Below are 25,072 nucleotides of genomic sequence, written 5' to 3'. Positions count from 1 at the left end.
CCTACACAGAGTACTCAAGAAGATCAAGAGAGACCGGGCCTAAGTCTTTCTAGTGTCTGTGGACTGGGCAAGAAGAGTATGGAACCTTCATTGTCTGGCCATGAGCAACTGTCCTTCAATCTGGCTGCGTATTCAGGAGCATCCGTTTCGCATCTCCATGTGTGAAGATTGAGTGGCAACAGCTGATGGCATAGGATCTCCCTCCTAAAGTGTTGGAGTAATCCTAGCAGGCATGTGTCCTTATTAAAACTGTTTATGTAGGACGCTAGGAGAAGATTGTGATGTGGTGTTCCTCCTGTCACATCCAACCCTTTAAAATGTCCGTTTCTGATATTCTCTTGTTTTATTTGTCATTGGCCCACCAAGGCCTTGCCATGGTCACAGTTTAAGGTTACGTATCAAGCATATAACACCTTTGCCGTGGGGCAAATTCCCCGCGGCGTGGGGTGAGGGGGTCCGCGCGCGGCGCAGAGGTGCTCATGACGAGCTCAGCTCGTCCTGCAGCACGGTGGCGCTGTGCTGATGACGAGCTGAGCTCGTCATGACCACGCCCATTCCAATGAAAGGCCCATCACAGCAGGGGAATTATCACAGCGCCACCGTGCTGCATGACGAGCTGAGCTCGTCATGAGCACGCAAGAGGTTAAGCCTTTCTATGTTTACTAGATTGAATGTCTCACTTCAAATCACCTGTTGTGATGCGTTTCTTGAGGAGGTTGACACTGTTTCCACCTATCCCATTTTTAATGCCACAATGGAATCTGGTCCTGGTCTTAACTTACCTGTTGTGCTTGCCTTTCAAGCCTATTCACAGTTGTGCTTTATGATTGCTAACTCTTAAAACAGTGTTCCTCATCGCTATTACATCAGCAAGGCGAGTGAGTGAACCCCATGTTTTATCAGTAGTGCCTCCTTATACCTCATTCTTTCCAGACAAGTTAGCCCTTCGTATGAAGTCAGCATTTCTTCCCAAAGTAGCTACAACCTTTTATGCACGACAGTCCATCACTTTGTCTTGTTTTTTTGCACCACCTCATCCTTCCAAGGATGAAGAAGGGTTAAACCCTAAAATAACCTCCTATTTTATTCTGAGAGGACCAGGAAATTCAGACAAGATGATCAACTTTTCATGAAGTTTTCATCGGATTCTCTTGAGCTATAAAGTAGGCAGGGGCAGAACTCACAGAGTTCAACTCCTTGGAATTCCGCAGTTACAAAAATCCCTGCAAGATTCCGCAAAATACCATAAACCGCAGAAATAGGCATGTCACACTGCTCTCGCTGTCCAGGAGCTTGTACTGTCCTGAAACATCAGCGCTAACGACACGAATCAGCACACCACAGAGTGCAGCTTCTTGAGTTGATTTTGCTGTCATTCGAGAAGATTTTCTACTCAAGTGGCAGCATTCTGTCACAACTGCCCGTGACTGCCTGTGACCGCCCGGGTTGGAGAAATCTCGCCAGGGGTCCTCCTTGCCATCAAAAAACATTTGAGGGAACACCAAATCTCTCTTGCACTCACAGCTTACTATTTACGAGCGCAAGCGAGAAAAAACTCTGCCACACAGCCAAAATCCCACCAATTCCACCAGCGGAGCATAATATATTGTCCACCTCTCCTAAAAAGGGTCAAGCAGTACAGAAGAGGACCATCTTCGGATGGATTTGCAGAGGCCGCCCCTGAAGGGGGCCTCGTAGGCTGATGCCATAACTGATGCCGTAGCCCCGGAAGGATCCGGTTTGGGTGCTATGAAGTGCCCAGAAGTAAGAGGGTGCAACCCCCTCGTTCCAGAATCGCATCAGAGAGGTCACCTGGCCAATGAGGAAGCAAACGCCTTTGGCAGTAGAAAATTGCGGGGGGGTATAAGGCGCCACTCCCCTCACAAGGTGGCAGATAAGAGTGGGTACAATGGTTGGTTATGGAGACACACTGACAGGGCGCTGTGTAGGAGGAGGGCCACTCACTTTTGGAAGCCCTACAGCAGGGTGAGTAGGCCTGACAAAAGGGGGTAGCAAACAGAGACGGCACTCGCAGCCCAGACCCCACCAGATGGAAGGGCACAAAAGAGACTAACAAGGTAGCAAGTTGGGGCCTAACTCCAGGGAGAGGCTACCCCTCACACGCAAGGAGGGTGGAAACCAACAGACTAATTTTATGACCCCAAAAGAGGCAAGAAATGATTTATGCCTGCAAAAGAGCGGAACAACAAACTGCCGGGTGATTTGCGAACCTCGGATGTGCAAATCATTTATGACAAACAAATGATTAATAACAAACAAAGCAAATGATTTATGACTTGCAATGTATGACAGGTCGCAGTGTTGATTTATGACCAGGGCCATAAAAATGTATGACCAGTGTATTGTGAGAAAAGAGATGATTATGCATATAATGGTAATAAAACTGTGACCAACATCGACAACAAAACTACAACATGTGTTGCTGTCTTATTAGATGTACATATTTGAGAAGGTTGCATGCCATGCTGGAGTAGGCACAGTGGGGGGGTTATGTATTTTTATCAAGACCTGTTATGGGATGGCCAAAAAACAGAGCACTATGGGTTTGTGTGCTCATTTCACTGCTGTAAAGGCTGTGATGATTGCACTAGTGCATCTGTCAGGCTGCTACGTGGGCATCCCAACATACGTTAACTAAATACTACTACCTAGATAACCAGGTCTGGCGGGACAGGCATTTTGCCTGTTCAGTCCTGCAAGATTTCTTGGTCCGAACCATGTACAAGACCCACCATTTTGAGGGTACACCTTTGGCATCTATTCAAAGGTGAGCAATCTGCAGTTAGAAGTCTCTATCAGAAGAAAAAGTTACTTACCTTTGGTAACACCTTTTCTGGTAGAGACTGTATCTAATCGCATAATTCTCACCTTCCCTCCCACCTCCCCATTTCTGTCCAATCCTGAAAGTCTGCACACTATTTTAATGATGGTTTCTTAAGGCTCCACATCTGTTGGCAAAGACAACGCACAGAAAGAAACTGGAACCAGCATGAGCAGGTGATGCATACATGCTGGTCCCAACATCACGTACGCTTGATATGGAGTGGCAAAAGGTGGCACAATATTGCATGACACCACCTGTCGACACTGGAGGGAATTGCTACGCAAAAGTTTCTGGACTCAGTGCCACTGGAGGTAAGTAACTAGTTCTTATTGCCAAAGCTGTAACGTATTGTAACAGTTTTGTTGTCTGTAAGCGCGGAGATACCCCATTGGGGTCGATTCTGGCGCGATATAAGAAACTAAATAAATAAATAAATAAAGATGAAACTTGACTTTGCCAAATTAGCAGAAAAATATGTGACTATAAGGCTACATCTAGATTTACGCATCATGCACATACACACAGGCTAAGGTATCTTAAATTGCTAGCATTCATTCATTACAACCACTAAACTCTATCGTTCCCGCTGTTGGATTAAAAAGATAATGACAAGTTGGTCTTTCTAAAGTTAGATTACTTTTGTATTGAACAGCTGACTCTTTCATAAAATGCACTACGTGAATATTTCAATACACCTGAAGTGTAACAAGTGCAAGTTATGGTTAAGACTGCTATGATTCTATCTTTAAATGGGTGACTCATTTCTAATGTACTCCCTCTGTTGCTACAGAGATTTGTAGCCTTGAGTATGCAGCTTGGTTGGCTGTCATTTCACTGATGACTGACAAAGTAAAATGGTTCTTCTTGATTAATGAGCTAGCTGAGGAGTCTGTGACACACCACTACATATAAAAGAACAATACATTGGAGCCACATTTTTAGGACATTGTCAGCATGTTGAACCAATAAAATGCTAATAGGCCAATACTCAGGATCGGACAATGCCCCAAAGGAAATGGGCCCAAGGCAAATAAACTACACAGGACAATGTTTAAAGTCCAAACTATCTAGGTTTATTAAAAATGTAAGAATCACTACAGAAAGCAAAAAGTAAATTGGTTAATCAGTTCAAATCACATCAATGTATATCATAAGTCAAGAGGAATACAATCTAACTGTAGACTAAAATAGCAGACTGTCATAGAGTCTACCTTCATTAAAGCAAACCAAAGTCTGGAAATCAAAAATATAGCACACTGACATTAGGACGGACCAGTTTAAAAGACAAGAAAGGACGTGCAAAAGATTAATATGAATCAAAGAAGTCTGTCATAGGGACATGTTTGCTAGAAGTTTCAGAGCAAAAATAGGCACTTTTTATAGTATCAGAGGAGTGAAAAGGAACACTCTCAACATTACGTGACAGGGTTATCATAAGACTGACTTGATTAGTTACATGACATAAATCAACATTTCAGAATGTGTGTAATATAAAACAGGCTAACCTTCAAATGTGAAGAATAAGACGGCATTTCTTTTAAAGGCAGTCTAAGGCCCGACAATATCAAGACCTGTTTATGCTAACTTAAACACATGAAAAATGACCATTAAACTTAAAATGAATACATCTGCTCTAGAATATATATGAGACAAATTTAATGAGTCTCGCTAGAGATTATCTTCATTTTTGTTGGTAGTTCAGAAAACTCAAATCACCCAACGGTCAAAAGCGTGAACCCATTTATTTGTCTGACTTAGCCCTTCATTCTTCTGAGGTCAATCAAATGAGTATCATTAAAATGGGTAATAGCAAAAACTTTAAAACGTGTAAAACTGTGTTATTAGGTGCTGTATAAAATGCACGTGGTTGGTGTTTTTATTATTGGTGGGCCAGTATGCGTAGCTCCAAAACGACAGCACGTGAGACCCCAGTAGTCAGATATCACTGAAGGATAATAGCATACTGACGCAGAGAAAAGCAATTCCATTAGACCTTGATTTTTTCTGAAACATATAAAAACAACTGGGATAGCATTCTAGCCTGTAAATGTCTGTTCCAGTACTAGACTTCTTCACAGCCCTGGCTATGAATCTTCCTTCACAAGCCTGGACATGAAACGACATATGTGCCCACCCCGTGTTCTCTTGTCCCCTCTTTGAAATTAAATGAATATGATCTCTTTCAAAAACCTAAAGTTGGCTTAATTCCTAGCATTTTCATTGCTGTAATTTCTTTCTCTACACCCTTAACCTATTCCCAGTCCTGCTGTTCACACTTAGCCCTTCCCTTAAACATGGCATTAACATTTAACTACTCCAGTCCTGCACTTAAGCAAATCTCTAACCCTTCATCACACACACACACACACACACACTCTGCTGCCACATACACACACATACACACTCTCTCCTACATAAACAGACTCAAAACTGGAAGCACGCACATTAAAAAAAAATCACTTACTTCAGCTGCAGGGGAAAGTCGTATTCCAGCTATTTGTACTCAATTTTGTATTCAACTAATAGCGAATAAAGTAATATTGTTCGATATTAGTATAATAAACAAGCATTAGTAAATGCATTAGGTTTCGCCTATATGGTTAATAATAAGCTGTTTTTGTTGTAAGTTATTGAGTAGTTGTACAATATAAGTTACAGAAAGTCTGTTAAAGTCTTATGACTTGGGCAATATATTGTGTTGTTACTTGTGGTATAACGCGAGTAATTATTAGCAAATTTTGAAAAATGGAATTAACAATGGAATTCATTAACGTAATAGCAATATTATGTGTTTAGAGAAATTCTGACAACTTTTGGGCCCGGTGCCACTGCACCTGCTGCACCATTCAAATCATGCTCCTAGTGCCTGAAAGATAACTGCATTTGTGACTGCCTGTTTGGTAGCAAATTACAGCAATATTTAGTGTTTGGAGGGGTCATCACAACTTTTGGACCCAGTACCACTGCACCTGCTGCATCATTCAAATCATGACCCTATTGCCTATGAGATAACTGCACTTGTGAAAGCCTGTTTAGTAGTAAAATATTGCAATATTTGGTGTTTAGAGGGGCTCCTAGAGCTTTAGGACACAGTGTCATTGCACCTGCTGCACCATTGAAATCATGACCCTAGTGCCTGCAAGGTAACTGCACCTGTGACTGCATATTTAATAGTTAAATACACCAATATTTGGTGTTTAAAGGTGTTCTTACAACTTCTGGCCCCGGTGCCACTGCACTTACAGTAACATTGAAATCATGGGCCTAGTGCCTGCTAGGTGACTGCCTCATTAGTAATAAAATGTAGCAATATTTTGCGTTTAGTGGGGTCCCTAGAGCTTTTGGCTCTGGTGCCCCTGATCCTGCTGCACCACTCAAGCCTCTTTGGACTGCAAGATAACTGCAATTGTGTCTGCCTGTATAGTAGAAGAAAATAGCAATATTAGGTGATATGAGGAGTTCTGACAACTTATGGCCCCGGGGGCCACTGCACCTGCCTGCTGCATCATTTAAATCAAGCCCCTTTTAACTGCAAGGGAACTGCGATTGTGACTGTCTTATTAGTAGTAGAATATAGCAATATTATGTGTTTAGAGTTCTGACAACGTTTTTTCCTGGTGCCACTACTTCACCATTCAAATTATGACCCTAGTGCCTGAAAGATAACTGCATTCGTGACTGCCTGTTCAGTTGTAAAATATAGCAATAATCAGTGTTTAGTGGCGGTGCTAAAGCTTTTGGTCCTGTTGCCACTGCACCTACACACTATTGAAATCCTGACCTTGCGCATGCTAGATAACTGCACTTGTGTCTGCTTATTTAGTAGTTAAATATAGCAATATTTGGCGTTTAAAGGAGTTCCTGCCACTTTTAGGCTCGGTGCGACTGTACCTACAGCACCATTGAAATCATGGCCCTAGTGCCTGCTGGGTAACTACACAAGCCTCATATGGGTTTTCTGAAGACAATGGCATGGATCCTGCTCTCCTGGAGCTGCGATCAACACTCATGCTCTAATTGATAACTATTTCATAGCCATGAGAGGTGTAGCCAGTCATGCGTCCACATTCAAAAAAGGAGAATTGGCCCCAGTCTCCTGTTCCGGTAGCAAATAAACAACTATAATTGAGGTGCAGTACGCCCTTCACTCCCCTTGGCTCCAATGCCACTGCACCACTGCACCTACCACACTATTGAAAGCTAGGCCCTGACAGTCGTTTCTTGAAAGCAAGGAATGACTCCATCTGTCGCGGGCCAACATTGGACAGCCTTAATTCAACACTTGTAACGCCACTACTTACCAAAAGTAAGGAGTCTGTAACTGTTTTAAAGGAATGTTTTACCCCTTGGGCGCGGCCACGATTCTGTGCCTGTGCGGCACTTCTAATGAGTGGGCGGGTTCATGACGGCCCCCAGCCGTCATCAGCACACGAGCACTGTGATGCATGACGGCCGGGGGCCGTCATCAGCATGGAAGGGGTTAAATTAGGTGGAGGTAAATGCACAGCTCACGTCTTACTACACGGGAGCTAAAAAGAGGCTAGAAATCTTGGGAAACGAGAAGGGACATGGAAGTGTGAGTCAATGAGAGCCTGTATTTTGATAGGTTGCCTTTAATAACCACAACAATACCTCTGTATATTGAACGCTTTAAGAACAGAAGCCAGCAGGGGATTCTATGACATCAGAGCACTGCGTGGGGGGCACGGTATTCTGCATATTGTTAAAATCCATTCCGCCTCCAATCAGTTGAGTACACAATTTTCCTTATTGCAACAATAAACTGTGCACACAGTGTACCTGCGCTTGTTAAGATTACTCAAGGCTCAATTGTTTTGCATTCCTAGCTGGTTGACACAAGCGTAACACACATCCTGTTTTATGTATTGACAGATCCCATTGAAAACGGAATATATTTCTTGGCTGAATATAGATTCAGTAATGTAAGTATCAGCAAGCATTATTTGCGCAGGTATGGATTTCCTTTCATCGCAGCTGGAGACATTCCTGCCATAAAGATCTAAGTTTATAAATAAAGCCTTTTTGTGTGTTTTGCTAAGAATTGGCAGGCAAGACATTTTACTGTGCGCCGACACATGATTCAGTTCTTAAATTACCTTAATTCATGTCGGATTTGGTAAAATTAGACTGCAGTAAAAAGCATGTTTTAGATTGTTCGCTAAATATATACATTTAAGCCCGCATGTAACTTTGTGAAGGAGTTCCCTTCAAAAATGATTTACGCGTTTAATTGTGGTGGACGTCATCCACATAAAAGCAGGGTTGAGTCACTTTAGAATCGTGGAGAATAGCTTGTACATGATGTTCTTTGTTTAGGCAGTCCATAAAACGAAGGTACCTTAATATTCTAGTTTATTATTATGTCTTGACTGTTTAATTTATGTTTCTGGACCATTCTACTTTCAAGCAAGAGAATACAACTGCCTGATTTCTAGACACATTTGCCACTAACCATATAGTGTGCGCACAACGTATCACTCACTCCTCCACCGCTTCTGACACCTTTCAGCCCCCACGGGGCCCAAAAACTCACAGAAGCCGGATATGTTGTCCAAGGCGTAGACTTAATTCTTGTCAAATCATATAATCACCACAAACCATTACGAGAGTGAAAGTATTCCACTTGTACATATAACATATTTACAGCATCACCCTTCGGCGTCATCCACGTGTTAAAACAGTAACCTGCATTTGGCCGACTCGGCCGACATGTCAAGGCAATAAGGAAATTAGGCCATAAATAGTAGTACAAAAGGGGGTGGTGAGGGACGGAGCATCTGAACAAATCAAACACTCACACCCAGTCAACAGATCTGGGTTTAATCCATCACCGTTCTTTAGCCCACTCTGCCACCCCAGTTCAGACATGGCCATCGGCAAATCAGCCTGACCCTGTGCCTCATGGGAACAGTCCAGCCCGAACTGCCAAGCCATGCCTTTTCCTGGACCGTAAACAAGCTTCCGAGGACCGGTTTCTGGCATTTCAGCTGTCTTCAGCCCGGCTTGCTTGAATCCAGTGGCAAAGTGAGCAAGGGACTCACGTCTGAGCATAACCTGCCACCTTATGGCAAACAAAGTAGTACAAAAGGGGTGGTGATGGACTGAGCATCTGAACCAATCAAACACTCACACCCAGTCAACAGATCTGGGTTTAATCCATCACCGTTCTTTAGCCCACTCTGCCACCCCAGTTCAGACATGGCCATAGGCATATCAGCCTGACCCTGTGCCTCATGGGAACAGTCCAGCCCGAACAGCCAAGCCATGCCTTTTCCTGGATTACAGCAACAATTTCTGCACTATTAATTTCCGTATTTGTATAGACAGTGGTCTTGTATTCAGACCACTGAATTGCGGATAACACAGGCAAGTGGAAATGTCATACTGACGGAGACTAATATCGTCACGAAATATGATGTTTGGCGAATAGCGATGTGTGTCTTTTTGATTTACTGATAAGTGGTCCTTACTCGCTTCTATACAAATACGGAAATTAATAGTGCAGAAATTGTTGCTGTAGCCCTGATGAAGTCTTTTTGAGGATGTACCAAAGACTAAACATACATGTTGGCTGTAGTGTTGTGATCTAAATACTAGATATACACTTTTGGAGAAATCTGTCTTACAAGTCCATGTTGAGAAGAGTAAAAGAATCAAGGAAGAATAAAACAGACCACGGACATTCTATTTGGATAATTGTCATTGTTTGAATTGATTGACCTATGAACTTTGTGAATTTATATGAGAGAAATTATCTTTTGCTCAGGGACACCAACCAAAAAAGACGTATTTTATGCAATTATAACAGATTGCAATCAGGCAGTATAGGATGGTGGCTATCTGGACTCCCTTGGTAGCACAGTGCAAATCATTACACTCAAGACACCTAAACCATCAGACATTGCGCAGGAATACCTTACTACCCAATTGCTGGAATCAACAAGCCATTAATGCTTGGTGTGCTTCCGCCTTTATTATATGAAATCAAACGCATATATTATCTGCGACTGAGGAGGCTAACTCTTATGATTGCATATATACGATATGGACGCCAGACCTTAGAAATGTTGCTCAGATCAAGCACTGCAACATAAGTTAATTCGACAGGTATGGCTGAAACACCACCTAACTTAATTGTGTCCATGTAACTGGAGAAGTGGTGTGCAAAATATTCCTGACAAAGTATCACCGAGGGAATTACATTCTAGCAAACTACGTGAAATTGTGAGAAGTACTGATTAAAACTATCGTAGGTAGGGCACATGAGCCCAGTGACCTGTAGTCATGCATGACTGGGAGCATTGTCATAACAAGAAAATGAAAGCCTGGTACTTGCCCACCCCTAATACAAAAGAGACTGAAACACTAACTGTGTTTCTATAGACAACACGCTATTCCAGCAATATCATCAGCAATACGTCTGTTAAAATTCTGGTTTGTGACTGCGGTATGATGCATCCTGGGACACGGAGGGCCTGGGCTGTAATTTTCACTGTGCTCCCCTGTCTCAACCAGTGCAACTTCTGCAATTAGCTGCGATTGACTGACTGGGTCATGCTTTCGGCAAGGCTCCCAATGCAGGAACACTGAGGAAAGGTTAGCTCTGTATATATATGTATTTTTTTTTGGGATTTTTTTTGGGGAACATAACTATGTGGTTTTACCACCATGCTGCCACATTGCAAGGCTCCAAACCCCATGGCTCCTTTGCTAGAATACCTCAAGCGTTTAAACTGCTATGCGCTACATATACCATATACCACTAAAGGAGTAAACTCAATTGTAAATTATCGGAGACAAAGACAATCCGCCCCCCACTGGAGGCACGCCCCCACTACGTACCATTACTACTGGTAATAGGAGATAGCGATGTTAGCGACTGTTTCCAGTCTCTAACATCTTGGCACGCCCACTTTGCATGCCATTAGTGATAAATATCACTGACATGCAAAGTGGGGCCCAAGATGGTCGCTATCTCCTACTAGCTGTCGCTAACTGGTGTTAGCGACAGGTAGGTATTAGGGAGATAATTGTATCTACGCTTTCTTGGCTTTTAAAGCCAAAAAAGCGGAGATAAACCGCCTTGATAATATGCCCCCAGATGTGGATGCTGATGTTGATCATAGCGGTTCTCACTGAGATCTCTACATGACATTGAATTATAGATGGGTAAAAGTGAATGAAAGAGATTTTTTCAGAGTGTTTCTGGGTGACATGAAATAGACAATGAGAGCAAATCTTGAGCTGTCTATGATGTCATTCAGAACCATGAGGTGAAAGCATCTTCTTCATTTACTTTTTACCCATCTATAATTTTAAACTGCTCCACAAGGGAAGCCACATGAAGCATGACTTGTCCCAAATGTAAAAAAATATACCTGACTACCTGCCACCCACCCCACCACTCTCTGTTCCAAACTCCCCTATAGCTGTGCTCGCCTCTCCTCTAGAGAGGCCTATTAAAGCAGTCTGCAATTATTTTATGATGTAGCAATAGTTGGAAACAACATTTGTTTCCTACATTATAGCAGTGAATGACCAGATTTAGAATCGAGTATATAGCACATACAGAATTAACAGTGAAAAATGTGGATGTTTTTGCACCAAGGTGTTCTGAGGTGTTCTTAACTCTGAATATGCCCTCCTTTCCTTTTTGGGTCAAGCCTGTGAGTGCATGCGCTAGTGCATGCATCTCGCTTGTGAGACAATATTGTATACAAAAAAGGACTTTGAGCTCACCCATTGCTTACCATTTGTTGTCTTCATGCCATTCTTCTTTAACCGCTCCTTAAAATTGGCCAGTGCATGCAAATGTCATTTCCGGTTATTTTTGTGGCGCAGGGACCGAGCACAAATCCATTAACATTAATATGTGCCTGTATCTGCTCCTGATTTGATTGAGGTACTGTTTCACCCCCACCCCAATCCCCTTCCCTGCTGCTCCCTCTGTAGCACTTGCGGGTTCCCTTTATCACCTTCCCATTTTCTGTTTTTCTCTCTCTCTTGCTTAGGGACCTTTTTAATGTTTAACAAAAAGCTGAAAAACAGTTGACCGAACGTTGTTCTTTTGACAAAGCGATTTTCTACTAACCTACAGGCATGGGTCCTGCCTTCAATAGCTGTATGTTTTCTGGCTTTTTTATACCAAATAAGGAGAGAACCTAGAAGTTTGCACACTATAAATCTAGATAGTTTACTTCTTGTAGTTAACAATGTTTGGGGTATTAGTATGGTACAGTTAAAATCTCTTCCTCATAAATATTAGTATGTAAATGATAATAAAGAAAATACACTTCTACAGCCAAAGAAAGCTGGCCACTATGTGATAAAATGTTAATGTTTGTGATCAGTAATAATAAATGCACGTTTTTATGATTTATGTCTAGGGTGTATTAAGTACGACAATTGTTGAAAATGGATACAGAGAAGTTGATGCTCTTACCTATCGCACCATTCAAGTTTTTGGTTTGTCCTCAAGACCTACCTCGATTACTGTGAATGGGAGTCCAGTATCCAGGAGTGACATAGACTACAAGGAACATAGGGTAAGTCCTAGGAAGCTGGCACTCGTGTGTGCTTCCTAGGATGTGGGGGCGGGGTTCTGTGGGTGTTGTGGGCTATTGCCCGAATGCTAAATAATTTTTATATTATCTACTGCTACACAGTGGCCAAAACAACATTGAGCTCCTCATGGTTCTTTTCTCGTGTACTGGGGTGATATTGATGAATAATTTATGCTGTACAGAAGTCATCCTTGCTCACCCCCATCATGTCTGCTTGTGTCCTGTAAATGACAACTCCCTGGAATATGTGGGTTACCTTTTTCTAGCTCACTATCTCCATATCTTCTGATCTCTCCTTTTCTTTCTCTTTCTCTCTCACTCCTCTATTACGTACTCTCTCTTTCTATTTCTCTAATACATATATACCCATCTACAATTCTAGCAGTAGCATCACAGAAGGTAAGAAGTGTGAATAGAGCCAATGTATTGTTTGAACCATCGAAAACTGCTGTAAAAATTAAAAACAAGGTAGCACAGAATACACACAGATTTATAACAACATATAGTACAGAGCATCAGAAAATTTGTCAAATTTTAAAAAATCACTGGCACTTTATCAAGGAAGATCCAGTAATAGGTTAACCGATAACGAAATATCCAAAGATAACATATAGAAAATCCAAATCACCAAGGGATTATCTAGTGAAAAGTTACCGTTTAGGAAGTATACCTCAACAAACTTGGCTCCAACAAAAAGAGGTCTCTAGGAAATGTTTAAAATGCAAAGCCTGTCAACATTCAGAAAACTTCTTGATTTTAAAAACAGCTTTTAATAAAACTGTAAAAGTAAAGGGGGTTTTAACGTGTAAGACAAGGTTTGTTGTTTATATCCTAAAGTGTTCATGTCAAAAAATATATGTAGGGAGCACTACATTCCCAGTACATAAAAGAATATTGCAGCATAGGAGAGCTATAATTAATAAGGACGGTAGTTACCCTGTAGCCAGGCACTTCGGGAAAGAACATCAGAGCAACCCGACACAAATGAGATATAGTTGTATAAGACAGGTACCCAAACAAAGAAGAGGGGGGGGGGCAGAGAGAAAGAATTAAGGAAACTAGAAAGTGTCTTCATCTAGGAGCCAGATAGCAAAGAACCTAATGGTTTTAATATGGATGAAGAACTTTTTACTTGCCTTTATTAAAAATTACATCCCGAGATGCACTTTCCTCATTGAGAGCGAATGTAATATTAATGGAACATAAACAGGAGAGGGTGTGAAAATGAGCACTTGCACTTTAAAAATAAGGTAGCACTTTAGTTAAGTAATTACATTATAGATTTTAAGTTATTTATTCTTTATATATTATTTGTGATAGAACTAAATATTAGACAAACAAAGAAATTGGTAATTGTAAAGAGCTTTATTATGTTAGCAATAGAGGGCCAAAGAAATAGTTCAACTGAAACCCAATAGGAAATTGTAAATAGAATAGAAGACGATGAAATAGAAGAATCTTTTTTGCATTATGCACTTTATAGGAGCAAAACACTTTAGGCACTAAACACTTTAACACTGTTGACACTTTGGAATTAGCACAGAGATAATTACGTGGAGGATATCATAAATACACCTTTAGGGGCACTAGCCATGAAAAAGAGAGCATATGCTTGCTATAAAATTCGAAAGATACAGAAAACAGTAATAACTGTATTTGAAATTTCAGTCAAAGCATGAAGAGCGATGTATTTGCATGTTCTAAAATGGAGCTGATGTTTACTTGATAGAGTGTATTGAGACACCTCAGTAATCGTCCTCTTTTTATGTTTAATTGAAGTAATGTATTTAAGTAAAGTAAAAAATGGCACTCATCGTCGTGAACAAGGCTGCTTCTGGCAGCCAAAATGCGTAGTTGATTGTATCACTCACATGAAGTGTAGTGAGTTCACAAGAGTGCCGATTTAAATTTTTTTATCAAAATGGTGATTTCTTTATATATATATATATTCACTTAAAAAAACCATAGGTTTCAGGCCTTATATAGTTAGGAATTAGCATTTAAAAAACCTTGCAAATTCACTTAAAAAACCATAGGTTTCAGGCTTTATATAGTTAGGAATTAGCATTTTAAAAACCTTGCAAATTCACTTAAAAAACCATAGGTTTCAGGCCTTATATAGTTAGGAATTAGCATTTAAAAAACCATTGAAATTGCTCCTATATAGTTAGTTGTACTAACTATATTTCGCGCACCCGCAATCCACTGCTGATGATGTCACATATTACATCATTCATGACATGGTCAGTGACATCACTGATGACATCACTGATGACATCTCAAATGACATCACTGATGAAACTCGCTCGTGCACGTAAGGGTACGCGCACGTGCACGTACGGTACGCGTACCGTACGCGTACCGTACGCGTACGGTGCGCGTACGATGAGCGCATATAGATATATAATTTGCTCAAATTCAATTTTCTCAACAACTACTGGAGGGATTTTCACCAAATATAGAAAAGGCACTACTGCATACCTGTCCCTACCATTTTGGCAAGTTTGGTGTAATTCCGTTCAGCTGTTCGGGCTGTAGTCGTGTCTAAAGGTCCCACAGAAAATGCCATTTGAAAAATTTCAAATTCAATTTTCTCAAGAACTACTGGAGGGATTTTCACCAAACATAGCAAAGGCACATCTGCATACCAGGCCCTACCATTTTGCCAAGTTTGGTGTAATTCCATTTTCCGTTCGGGCTGTAGCCATGTCTAAGGGTCCCTATGGAAATTAACATGGGGAAAACACGTTTTGGGACCCCCCTTTCGGCCCCCGCTTGACAAATCCCCCCGAAACTTTCAGGGAAGGAGCGGAGGGGAGCTGGCCAAAATTCTGGACATTTACACACAGATTCCTCAATCGGCGCCAAAGTTATTCCCAATAGAATGTTGAGCGCATATAGATATATAATTTGCTCAAATTCAAATTCTCAACAACTACTGGAGGGATTTTCACCAAATATAGAAAAGGCACTACTGCATACCTGTCCCTACCATTTTGCCAAGTTTGGTGTAATTCCGTTCAGCCGTTCGGGCTGTAGCCGTGTCTAAAGGTCCCAAAGAAAATGCCATTTGAAATATTTCAAATTCAATTTTCTCAAGAACTACTGGAGGGATTTACACCAAACATACTAAAGGCACTGCTGCATACCAGTCCCTACCATTTTGCCAAATCTGGTGTAATTCCGTTCAGCCGTTCGAGCTGTAGCCTTGTCAGAATGTCCCTATGGAAATTAACATGGGGAAAACACGTTTTGGGACCCCCCTTTTTTCTCGGCCCCCGCTTGACGAGTCCCCCCGAAACTTTCAGGGAAGGAGCGGAGCGAGGCAAATTTAAGGAAAATTACAGGCAGATCCCTCAATCAGCGCCAAAGTTATTCCCAATAGAATGTTCGGAATTTCCTATGGTAACTAGGTCCTAACTATATATACCTACTGGCGACATATTCAGGATTATTTTAATGTTGGCTGCTTCACATGCGAAGATGGACGCATCACTGCACACAATGTTCAAGCCTGACGCGTTTCGTGTTGTTCACAGTTGATCAAAGGCTCTGCAAAATGGAGACAGCTGGCCGTAGCGCACCCTTTAAAAGAATGAAATCCAGCCCCAGTGGGCGTGGCAGCTCGCGCTGCACTTTGGACTTTGTAGTGTCGGTATTAATTATTTCTCAAGTGAGAGGCTCCTCTTTTAGGGTAAACTTTGTTGTGGATATTAATATATATATATATATATATATATATATCCACCACAATACTTCAAAAACAAGCTGGAACGCACTCACGAGTAGGTAAAAGAATATTCTTTTATTTTCTCTTTACAGCTACCAGTAAAACCCTACGCGTTTCGGTCTAGATATTTAGACACAGCCTAAGACAACCCAGCTCATCCCCATGGCATACATTCTTTGGCTGTGAAAAGTGATGGTTCCTGTGCTATATTTTTTGTTTACTTCTTTTATACATTTAAAAAAAAAATGTATGTGTAAAAATTCGCTATTTGATTTTCGGCTGCATATGGTGCTTTTTTCCTGAGGCATGAAATAGACACTCAAGAATTGCTATTTTTAAAAAAAAAATCAACTTTGTAAAGTTTCTTATCTCTATTTACCATGCCTCTGAGTGCCCCCGAGCATCCTCCCTGGTGTCAATCAACCCTCATGCTGTACCATTGTTTGAGGACGTCAATTCATCAAAATGCCAGTGGTAGGGGAAGTGACTTCACATGCTTTTGACATTCACTTTTACTTACATATACACATGTTTATGCATATGCACACTTACATATACACATATTCACACAAACTCACACACACACTTACGCAGCAACTTAAAATTAATTTAACTTGCCACCTCCATACCCAGTGCTTTCAACTCTGTAACAACACTACCCAAAAACACTTTAACTCTGAATCTACCTTGGGCTGCATTACACTTAGGCTGCACAGTCCCACTCTGTGCCATGGTGCACACGTAAGTGTTTGTGCTTTGTGCAGACTGGGATAGGGTTCCCTATCGCAGCCAATGTGCTGGTCACAGTGCAGACATGGGCAGTGCAAAATGGCTGAAGACACCTGTTCAGCTTTCACTACAGACAGCCGCGGTCGGCAGTAGGAGTTCCTGCAGGGCGGTGACGTGGGGAGGGGGAGGGGCAGGGTGGGGGGGGTAGTAATGTATGGATTACGGAGTTTAACAGGTAAGTAAACATATAAATAAATAAAACAAATTTCGTTGCGTGCACTGCATCGCATTTGGTCATGCAGTGCGTGCAACGAAATTCGTTTTATTTATGTATAGGTTTACTTACCTGTTAAACTCCGTAATCCATACATTACTACCCCCCACCCTGCCCCTCCCCCTCCCCACGTCACCGCCCTGCAGGAACTCCTACTGCCGACCGCAGCTGACTACAGATAGTTTCCAGGACCAGACTGGCCGAAGCAGGCACCGTGCATTTCCCCGGTAGGCTGGAAGGCTGGGGGCCGATTTTGCAGGGGTGGGGGCTGTTTTTGTTATTCGGACCGGTTTTACAGCGGTGCTGCTGTATTTGCCCCCTGTAACAAAAGCAGCAGGGAGTCTGGTCCGTCAACATTGCCAGGGCAGCTTTGGGTTACCAGTCGGGGCCTGGCGGGGACCTGACCTCACTTTTAAAGAAGGGGCCAGTGAACCTCCACTGCAGGTGAGTGCAGTGAGTGACTGCACCCCCTTTAGATAGATGACCTGGGAGGTCCGAGGGACTCCATATCCCTCTCTCAAGAAGTCCCTGCAAGGGTGAAGGGGGAGCACTTACTCTACAGTATCTCTATGTGAGGCACAGTGTGCTTCTTTGTCTCTGTGCCCACTTTTGTAATATGAAGTGAACGTAAAGGCAAAGGACTGTATTATTTGCAGAAGCTCCTAACCCCATGCAAATGAAAGAAAACCCCCATGAGAAAGTACAGGCGCAAATATAGGATGATACATATTACAGAAGGTATACAGAATTCAGGGGGTGCAGAGAGTGGGTACACACATCTGTTACATGCCGAGTCACTTTGTACAATCTGGACCCTGGGGTGTAGTACATCTGAACTTCAAACATATGCCATTCATTGTGGCCATCGAACTGTTATGCCTGTTGCATATTCTACAAATAGGCTAGTACATTTATCAATCACTCTCCTAAGTCTCACTCCATCCACCCTGTATTTAGAGGCCACAGCTTTTACAGAAAGTGGCAATCTCACTGTACCCTGTATACACACGGGCCAATTGTGGATGTATGACATTACAACGCATGCTTTTACCACGCATGCCTTTACAACGTGGTTTTTACAACGCAAACCTTTACAACGCATAGCGCTTTGGGGTGCTGGATAGTGAATACTTTAATTTACTATTCCAACTCCAGTCCCCGTGGACACTAGGGAAGGTGTTGGATAGTGAATTAAACTTATTCTCTATCCTAGAGCGCCCCCCAGCGCAATGCGTTGTAATGGTTTGCGTTGTAAAAGTTGCGTCGTAAAGGCACTGCGTGGTAAAAGTTGCGTTGTAAAGGATGTTTCCCGCCAATGGTTAATCAACCAAACCCATACTGTCTTGGCACATGCCAAATTACCACAGTGAGACAGAATCCCGGAGGCAGTCATTTTCAAGCACTTTATTTCCACTTCCCCTCATTTGAGATACATTCGCCTCGTCCCTTTCGCCATGAATGTTCTCTGCTTCCGCTTCCCACCTCTAATGAACACCCTACATGAGCATTAGCAGGACAGGAAACCCATCGGTGCTATTAGTAGTTTAAAGTTTATTGCGTTATTAATCCAATGTATACAAGTAGGAATTTTCATAGCAGAAAAGATAAAGAGAAGCAGTTTATTTATTTAGCAGCTTAACATAGCACCGAGCTTACAGCCAGATTCATCATTCTCCCGTTTTGCGAGCCCCTAATAGCGATTCATAAGGAATCGCTATTAAGGACTTGCAAAACGGGATTCATGTAGGAATTGCAAAAAATATTGCGATTCCTACATGTTCCTTATTTGCGATTAGCAAATTGCTAATCGCAAATAAGGAATAACTCCCCATGCATTCCTATGGGCCTACAGGCCCATAGGAATGAATGGGGAGTTATTCCTTATTTGCGATTAGCAATTAGCTAATCGCAAATAAGGATGCGAATTCAAGGGTGCAGGGGTGTCCAAAGGACACCCTGTAGCACTCCTGAAATGTAATCTACATTGGTGTTGCGCACACACATGTCCAAAGGACATGTGTGTGTGTAACATGCAACTTAGAAAAATGCATTTAAATGCATTTTTCTAAGTTTTTGCTATTTACCACGAGGTCTGACCTCTCAGTAAATAGCGGCCCAAAATTGCAATTTCGCAATTTTAAAATGATTCATGAATTGCATTTAAGGAATCTCAAATAGAGATTCCTTAAATGCAATTCTTCGCAAATGTGCGAATTCTTTAATAGCGAATTTTGCATTTGGGATGATGAATCCCAAATGCAAAAATTGCACTCGCAAAAGGCAAGATTCAGAGAATCTTGCCCTTTGCAAGTGCAATTTAGCTTGATAAATCAGACTGATAGTTTCCATTCATCTACCCATCACATACCTTGTTCAGCCTGTCTCTTGAGGAGAGCAATACATGCTGCCTTCATTTAAGCAACTCTACGACTGGAATATGGTCGAAGCTTTCATTAGGGCAACAGCTGCAGTGGCACCGGGGCCCACATGCGAGAAGAATCCACTGCTTCCCAATTATCGCGATCTTTTCCATCGCAGTTGGGAGGCAGTGGGTTTCTTTGTCGTTGATTGCATCAGGGCCGAAGAGGCCTTGCTTCGCCTCTGGACTCGCAGTCAGTCATTTGCTTTGTGTTATGTTACTCGTTAAGTTGTAAACAGTCGCTATGCACGGCTGTGACGATAATGCAAAGCTCCAGCAGCCGAGACCTACTTTAAAATGCGTTTCAGGTCAGCAAATGAGGAAAGCTACATTGCACCATCAGGGAACTGCAACATTCACACAGCACGACGAGGTGGTGAACTCGAAACAAAAAACACATAGCAGGAGTCTTCAGGCACATTTGCACAATGTGAGATTCACACGAGCAGCTGAGCCTTCGCAGGTTTCTATAAACGTACTGCAGGATAGACAAAAATCAGCATGACAACCTCCTCACCTCAGCACCCATGGAGGGCGGCGGGATGAGTCCCTTCAACCCTTTCAATATACCTGAACTTGGTTATAATATAAACGCTGATTGGCTTATTGAAGGATTCATATAAACAGTGCCTCTTAACCAGAATTTTGCAGTCTCTTGAGGGAGTTTAAAACGTATGGCAAAGTGCCTAGATGCTAAAGAATTATGGTCCAGGTGTACTAACATTATACATACCGATTTCAGACTTGCTATTCTCTCTGAATTGAATTAGGCAATCATTATTTCTAATGTATGAAACTCTTCTGAGTTTCATGAGCTATTTTTGGTGGATCGCAAATACACCTACCTCATGCATATTTGCAATTTGCGACCCATTAGGAATCGCAGCCATCTCAGGGATGGTGGCCTGCTGAGGTCAGCAGACCCCTATGTCTGTTATTGCTTTTTAATAAAGCACTCTTTTTTAATGCAGCCCATTTTCTCTAAAGGAAAACGTGATGTGTTTAAAATGGAAAAATAAAACTTTGCACTTTCATCTTTTACGAGTAGGCAGTGGTCCATGGAACCAGTCAGGTGTTTGTTAAGCGCAACTACTCACCCGTAAGGGTCTCAAGGCACTGGGGGGGGGGGTGGGGAGGGGAGGTTCCAGTCAATCAAGGAGGGGGTCTGTTGTAGAGCCAGGTTTTGAGGTTTCTTGCAAAGATAAGGAGCGATGTTATCTGTCTGAGGTGGAGCAGAAGGTCGTTCCAGGCTCTGGCCGCGCGGAAGGAGAAGGAGCGGCCTCCCAATCTGGTCTTTCTGGTGCGGGGGACCACGGCGTAGGAGAGCTGGCTGATCATAGGGTCCTTTGGGGTGCGTTGAATTTGAGTCGGCTGTTCAGGTATGCTGGTCCAGTGTCGTGGAGGGCCTTGTGAGCGTGGGTTAGCATCTTGAAGGGTGACTCTAGCTTCAATGGGAAGCCAGTGGAGTGTGTGCAGGTGCTGAGTGATGTGTCAGTGTTTTGGCAGGTTACGGCGGCGTTTTGGATGTTCTGTAGCTTGCGGGTGAAGTTTTTGTTTATTCCGTAGTCGAGCCTGCTGGTGACCAGGGCATGAGTGACGGTTTTTCTGCGTTCGAGGGGGATCCATTTGAAGGCCTTACGTAGGAGGCGGAGGGTGTGGAAGCAGGAGGATGAGACTAGTTGATCTGGCGGTCCCTTTTGATCTCTAAGTCCAAGATGATTCCCAGGTTGCGTGCGTGGTCCGGGGGGGGGGGGGGGCTTCCGAGGGCGGGGGGGCCACCATGTGTCGTTCCAGGCATCGGGGTTTGGTCCCATGATGAGTACTTCTGTTTTGTTGGTGTTTAGTTGTAGGCAGCTGCTCTTGAAAAATATTTGTTTTCCAATCTTAAAGGGGAAGGGGTTTTGATAAAAAGAAGTGGGGGGACTGACCAAGTAAGACAATATGCAAATGACCTCATGACCTCACGACGAAGCGCTATAAAAGAAATAAAATAGTGCTACTTAAATTATTTATGCAAATACTGGGACAGACTAACCCATCTGACAGTCTTACAGTGTCTGCAGTTTTATACACTTAATGGCAACGTTTTAAACTTCTTTTCCAGGTAAGCTTATGATGAGGTTTTTTTCTGAAACACCCTTTTTTGTATAACGTTTATGGGTAATGTAAGCAGTAAGTGTAAGCAAACGCCTCTTTTGTGGACTGATGCTGCTGCTTTTTGGCTCTGAGAGTGCACTGAGGCCTGCTAACCAGACCTCAGTGCATGTGCACTGACCGTAGAGTGTATGTTTGATTTGTTGATACCCAATTGGCATTAGCTAACTTAGTTGTAAGTCCCTAGTAGATGGTACCCAGGAAATGCTACTAGTAAATGGTACCCAAGGTACCCAGAGCCTGTAAGTTAGTAGCTCACCTCAGAAACTGCAGCACTGGTGGGGCCACTCTGGATGTGACAAGGGCAAAACATGGCTCCTAGACTGCCACTGCAAACTCGAAGAGCAGTTTTAAACTGCTGGCTCAACTTTGTTATTTACAGTAATGGCAAAGCCAAGTCCTCTCTTTGTGATATATGTAAGTCACTCCTAAGGTAGGGGTAGCAAGGCCCAAGGCAAGGTGCTGTATATTGAAAAGGGAAACATGTTTTGACATGTTACAACAGTAAATAACAGCAATGATCCTTTTTACTGTGGTAAAGGCTAGTAGCCCTATTGATGAGTGCAGAGTTGCAGGATGCCACAGCAGCCCTGCTAACTTCCCACTGGCACTACTAAAGTTGATACTGTAAGGTATCAAATGACTCGTTACATTAAGCCTGACTTGATACCCAAGTTGAGATTTATATAAACCTTGTTGCACTGTGCAACTTTCATAGAGTTGCCACTTTGTTGCCCTAAATCCTCTGTGCCCATCCTTGGTTGCACACGGGTTTAGACCCTGAGGGCCTGATTCACAAAAGTAATCTGAGACAAAATCCTAACTTTACGACTTTCGGTATTCACAGAAGGCATTTAGGAGTACTAAAGTGAGGATTTTGTCTCAATCAACCTTAATTTTTGGTCTTAAGTTAAACTTAAGACAAACTTAAGTTTAAATGAGACAAAATCCTAACTTTATGACTAGGATTTTGTCTCATTTAAACTTAAGAAGCCACCTTAGAAGGGCAAATGGGGAAAATGTGAGAGAAGGGCTTCTCTATTTTTTAGGTATACAGGCTGGCACTCGGGAAGGAAGAGGAAACCAGTTGCCAAACCAGTTTTTCAGGGGCGTGCATCCCCCCTGATAGCCACAGTGGGGATGGGGCTTGGGAGGTATGTACACTAAGAGAGGGCTTCTGCCATGTTAGAAGTGGCCAGAATGATGCATTCTGGGACAGCCTGATGCCACACGTCATAGGAAGTGGTCATCAGGAGAGAGGGAATCGGTAGTCGATTAGTCACCAACCTCATCCTACCCTGAGTGCAGTTTCAGACCATAAAAGAGCACCCTGGCACCCAGAACTCAAATCTCAATGGACTGGAGTAGAGGCCAAAAGAAGGACTGCCTTGAGACACAAAGAACAAAGCAAAGAAAGGCTGCACCGACAGCGACTGCGCCTGTGGAATCTGGTGGCTAGCAAAGGAGAAGGGACTGTATCTGCAGTGTCCTGCTTGTCGAGAATTCATTCTGAGCTGAGCTGAAGCAAGAGACTCCATGGGTCAGTTGGCTGACCTCCTGTTCTTAGTTCAGTGCCACAATAGCTGAAGAAGCCTGCCTGGGGGAGTGGGTAGCCCAGATCTTCTCATCACCTCTCCTCGTAACCTTGCAGCACCAAGGCCCAGCAACTGACGCTTGAAGTTGCACTCAATTCTGCTGGAGCAGAAAGAATCATCAGAGCGCATCTTGGTCTCCCAAGGAAGGATTTGCCCATGACCACGATACTAGGCGACCCATAGCCTAGTGCCGACTGCACTTCTGCCAGACCAGAGAGGACTTCATGGGACGTTGACCCCCTGGCCAGGACTGCCTCACCAAGGCATGGACTGAGGAGTAGCTGCAGGAATACTCCAGTCGACTGCATTCCATCCATAGCATCCTTGAGCATCTTTTGCATCCCGTATCCCTTGCATCAGGACCACTTCTATAGGAGTCAATGGCAAAGAGATAAAGTGCCTGTAACTGACTGGTGGCTGATTCTGCTTTTAAGGTAAGTGCTTCTGAGGACCTTGCTGGTCCCCCTGACTGGCTACCTGCCGGAGTTGTTTGCCCAAAGTAATTTTAAGTAACCGCAGTACAGTAAGCCAAAGTTTTCCCTCAAAATGTTTGTGTCACATTTGTTGTTGAATTTGCCAATGCATGTTCACAGTTAGGTAAAAAGTGCATATTTACTATACCTTGTAAAACTCTGTATCTCTGGATCCCTCTGGTGGATCTTTTTTGAGGTGATGTTTAAAAATATGTAAATATTAAGCCAATTTTTATAAATTGGTTTCAGATTTCTTGTGTCTCTCGTGTATTTCCTCTGCAATTGTTTTGGTGCTGTTTATATGCTTTATCCTTGTTCCTTTTAAGCTAAAGATTTGACAAATGAAGCCTAATTGTTCTCAATGGTGTATTGCACTCTATTATACACCCCATTTCCTTACAGTAAGTCTATGGCATAAACATATACTTTATAATATTTTTTGTTTACACTATCTATTCAGGGCTAGTTTCCATTTGTGGCAGATATAAACTTTAAAAAGATGTAATGTTTAAAAGTGAAGACCCAGGGACTGTGAAGATTAGCAAAGATACTTTCCTTTGTAAAACACTTTAAAGTATTTTTGCACATTAATTTTTTTATGTCTGAAAGGGCTAGAATATTTGAGAGACCTTTTTAGGTCTCCCCTGGACAGTACATGTGTTGTTGATGAGTTTATTGTACTTTAAAAAAAATGTGAAAAGGGCTTGGAGCCCACCTGTTACTTACATTGGTTAGCTTCCAGTTCACTCTTATGTCTTTGATTTGCATTGGTCAGCTCCTCCCAGGCATCTTCTTCTTCTTATCTTTTCTTTGGGTGTCAGTCCATGCCATGGAGCATGGACCAACTACAGCTTCTGGTTGCCAGTGTCCAAGAATAAACACCTTGCTGCTATGGTTAATGCTCATGACAGTGGCACCCTGACGGGACGTTTTTTAGAATCCAAAAATTCGTATGTATTCGAACCTTTTATGGATTTTATTTTTCCTCTTTTAGCGAGGAAATTGTTCCTGCAATGGAGGTTTGGTACACTCCCTACCAAAGTTTTTACTTACAAATGGTCTGCAGGGGGTGACAAACTCTGCCCATGCTGTAAAGCCCACGACGAAGATGATCTGCACATAATGTTTGGTTGTTATGCTTACCGGAGCCCGAGGAGGCGCTGGATAGCACCTTTGTGCCGGAATTTGGGCTTTAGGAAGTTCCCACAGGCCTACAGGGTTATGAAGACCAATACTCTGGGCCATATTGTGTTTGCGGTTTCAAAATTT

General features: G+C 42.6%; 1 protein-coding gene across 1 annotated transcript in view; it reads left to right on the top strand.

The window, feature by feature from the left end:
- LOC144822413 (lysosomal alpha-glucosidase-like) overlaps positions 1-25,072 on the top strand; it is a 993,087-nt gene that overhangs the window by 798,927 nt on the left and 169,088 nt on the right. Inside the window, exons 21-22 of the mRNA XM_078679897.1 lie at positions 7,739-7,788; positions 12,253-12,411. Of these exons, the coding sequence (XP_078536023.1) occupies positions 7,739-7,788; positions 12,253-12,411 (209 nt within the window). The remainder of the gene's footprint in view (positions 1-7,738; positions 7,789-12,252; positions 12,412-25,072) is intronic.

This window comes from Lissotriton helveticus, chromosome 1_1, assembly GCF_964261635.1.
Source record: "Lissotriton helveticus chromosome 1_1, aLisHel1.1, whole genome shotgun sequence".
NCBI classification, from domain to species: domain Eukaryota; kingdom Metazoa; phylum Chordata; class Amphibia; order Caudata; family Salamandridae; genus Lissotriton; species Lissotriton helveticus.
This window is presented reverse-complemented; position numbering and strand designations above follow the sequence as displayed.